This window comes from Postia placenta, assembly GCF_002117355.1.
Source record: "Postia placenta MAD-698-R-SB12 unplaced genomic scaffold POSPLAscaffold_315, whole genome shotgun sequence".
Lineage (NCBI taxonomy): Eukaryota > Fungi > Basidiomycota > Agaricomycetes > Polyporales > Adustoporiaceae > Rhodonia > Rhodonia placenta.
The window spans coordinates 1-2,491 of record NW_020170146.1 but is presented as its reverse complement, the minus strand read 5'-3'; the positions used below and the strand labels follow the sequence as shown (position 1 = coordinate 2,491).

At 68.4% G+C, this 2,491-nt stretch overlaps 1 protein-coding gene across 1 annotated transcript; it reads right to left on the bottom strand.

The window, feature by feature from the left end:
- On the bottom strand, window positions 1-939 carry POSPLADRAFT_1162921 (hypothetical protein; the record flags this gene model as incomplete). The annotated part of the gene is made up of 1 exon (XM_024487759.1): window positions 1-939. A coding segment is annotated over one exon (939 nt), but the record flags the coding sequence as incomplete, so codon positions are not given.
- Between the last annotated feature and the right edge of the window lie 1,552 nt (window positions 940-2,491).

The following is a 2,491-nucleotide window of genomic DNA, read 5'->3' as shown; positions in this document are numbered from 1 at the left end:
CTCCATGCCCTCCACCGCATCGCACACTCCGCCCACCCTCTTCGCGTGCGCCTTGTCGTCCGTATGCCACGACGTCCCCTCCGAGCTCGGCGGCCGCGGACTCGCATCCGTCCCCGTCCCCGTGTCCGTCGTCGCCCCGCTGTTCGACGAATCCACACGCGGCTGCTCCGGCCTCCGCCCGCGCCCATGCGCCTCCGGACGGTCGGTGCTCGCCTCGCTCGCCCCCGCGTCCGCACTCGCGCTCGCGCTTCCGCTGTTGCTGCCGCTGTCTCCCCGCCTAATCTCGTTCGCCAGCCCGCTCGACCGCGCCGGGCCCGTGCTCCCGCTCGGCGGGACAGGCGGGAAGTACCCCTCTGCGCCCTGCGTCTGCGCCTGGCCCTGCGCCATCGCCATCGACACGGGCACAGGCGGGAAGTACCCCTGCGGCTCCTCCGCGCCCGCCTCGCCTCGCCCACCGGTGCGCGCCGAGTAGTAGCCGCCTGGGCTCCCCGGCATCGGGTGCGCGTGCACCGGCGCGCCGACAGCAGGATTGATGCACGGGTTCACCGCGCCGCTGCCGGGGCGGCCCCAGAATGCGCCGGGCGACATTGTCACACCTGGCGAGAACGGGGAGAAAGGAGACATGACGTGCCCGTGCCCGTGCAGCATCGCACGGCCCGCGTCGTACCCCGTGGGTGCATGGCCATGGCTCTGCCCCTGGGCGGCGGCGGCGGCTGCGTTCGCACGGCTGGCGGTCTGGTCCATGGGTGGGGGCGCGGCAGGCGAAGGCTGCGGGAGGAATGTGAAGCTTGGCATGCTCGGTGTGATGGGTGGCAGCCCCTGTGACCTGATAGTGCGCGCGGTGCGTGAGCGGTCTGCGGCGGGGGTATAGTCATAGTCAGATGCCGGCGTGCACCTTGCGTATGTGTGCGTACATGCCGCAGCCGTGCTCTCGCGCATGGGTGCCCTGCTGCCCGCGCGCTGTCCCTCTTGCTGGCGTGTGTTCCCCCCGGCGTCCTTCGGGTTGAGATGTCACAGCGGGGGAGCTGAGAGAGGGCAGCCGGTATGTACATTGGCAGTAGCGGGTCCTGTTACTACACTGTATTCTTGTGCGATGTACTCTGGTGTGCAGGGCGGCCTGCGCTTTATTGCCGTGACAAGGGGGCTATTTCATTGCGTGGGGAACTGCAGCATGCGGAGACGTGGTATACGCCAGATGAACGACTGAAGGGTGCGCTAGATTGCGCGGTAGATGGAACAAATGCATGAAGAGCAAAGGCAGCACGGTGATCTGTGGACATGCACGGCGCCATCGAAGTCGAAGCACAGCATGAGCGTGATGCTAAGTACTGCGATTGATGGCCACGTTGTTGGACTGACTTGTCAGAAGACGGCTGCGATCATGCGGGGTTGTGGGAGACGCGCGTGTAGAGCTGCGGGGCAGGGCGAGTGTCGAACCCGAAACGATGCGCGGGCGGCGTCATGGTCGACGTGCGACGGAACACGCGGATGATTGTGGAGCACTGTTGGCGAGCAGGGAGGACACGAAGACATCGCTATTCAGAGAAGAGCGGGGAGGTGTGAAAGCGGGGCGCCATTGAACGATCGGAGGAGGATAAATGCACGGCGGGCTGCTGTCGCGTGAGCCAGGAGTGTGCGCGGCGACGTCATGATGACCCGCGGGGTGCATGCGCTGTGCCCGGCACGGTGTATCCGGCGAGCTGGCGACGAGAGCGCGCCCTCGACAAGGAATGTGACGTCACGGCACGTGTGGAGGGATGGAGTGGCGGGACGAGCGCGGTGACGCCAGGCTCAGTCTTTTGCCCCGCCGCGCGTGTATCTGCTCTCGTCGTCGTCCTCGCCGCACGCCTTTCCTTTCTGGCGCACTCTCCCCGGCTTTCGCACTGGCACTCGCACGTCGCCCCCGACACACGCCTGTTCTGCCCCAGCCGCCGCAGCCAACCGCACGACGGCCGCTGACGAGGCGCGATGATGGCCCCGGCCTTCGCGCCCCTCGCTGTCTGTGCCTTTGCCCACTGCCCCGACGAGCCACTATTGACCCCGCCCTCCATGCAGGACTCCAATCGCCCCATCCCCGCGTCCTCGCCCCACTCACTCCCGCCATCCCACCACCCGCCGTCCGTCATCTACTCCCCCGCAGCCTCTGCCCACACGCCCCTCCTCTCCGCCCTCTCCCCGCGTGCCGCCTTCTCCATCCCCGGCTCCAGCACACCCGCCTCGGGCGCCGTCTCTCCGCGCTCCCCCGCCAGTGCCTTTGCCCGCCCGACCCTCCTCGCCTCCAATCCCGCGTCCGTCGCAGGCTCATCCGCCCCCTCGTCCACCACCAACCCGACCACCACGTCCAGCCCCGCAAACGCGCCGCCGCCCCCCTCCAACGATGACATCGAGGCCGTCATCAAGATGGCCATGACCAGCTCCGCCGCCGCCGCCCCGCCCCCCGGCGGCCGCGACACCCGCACCCAGCTCTTCGTCGGCAACGTGAGTGTGCTGC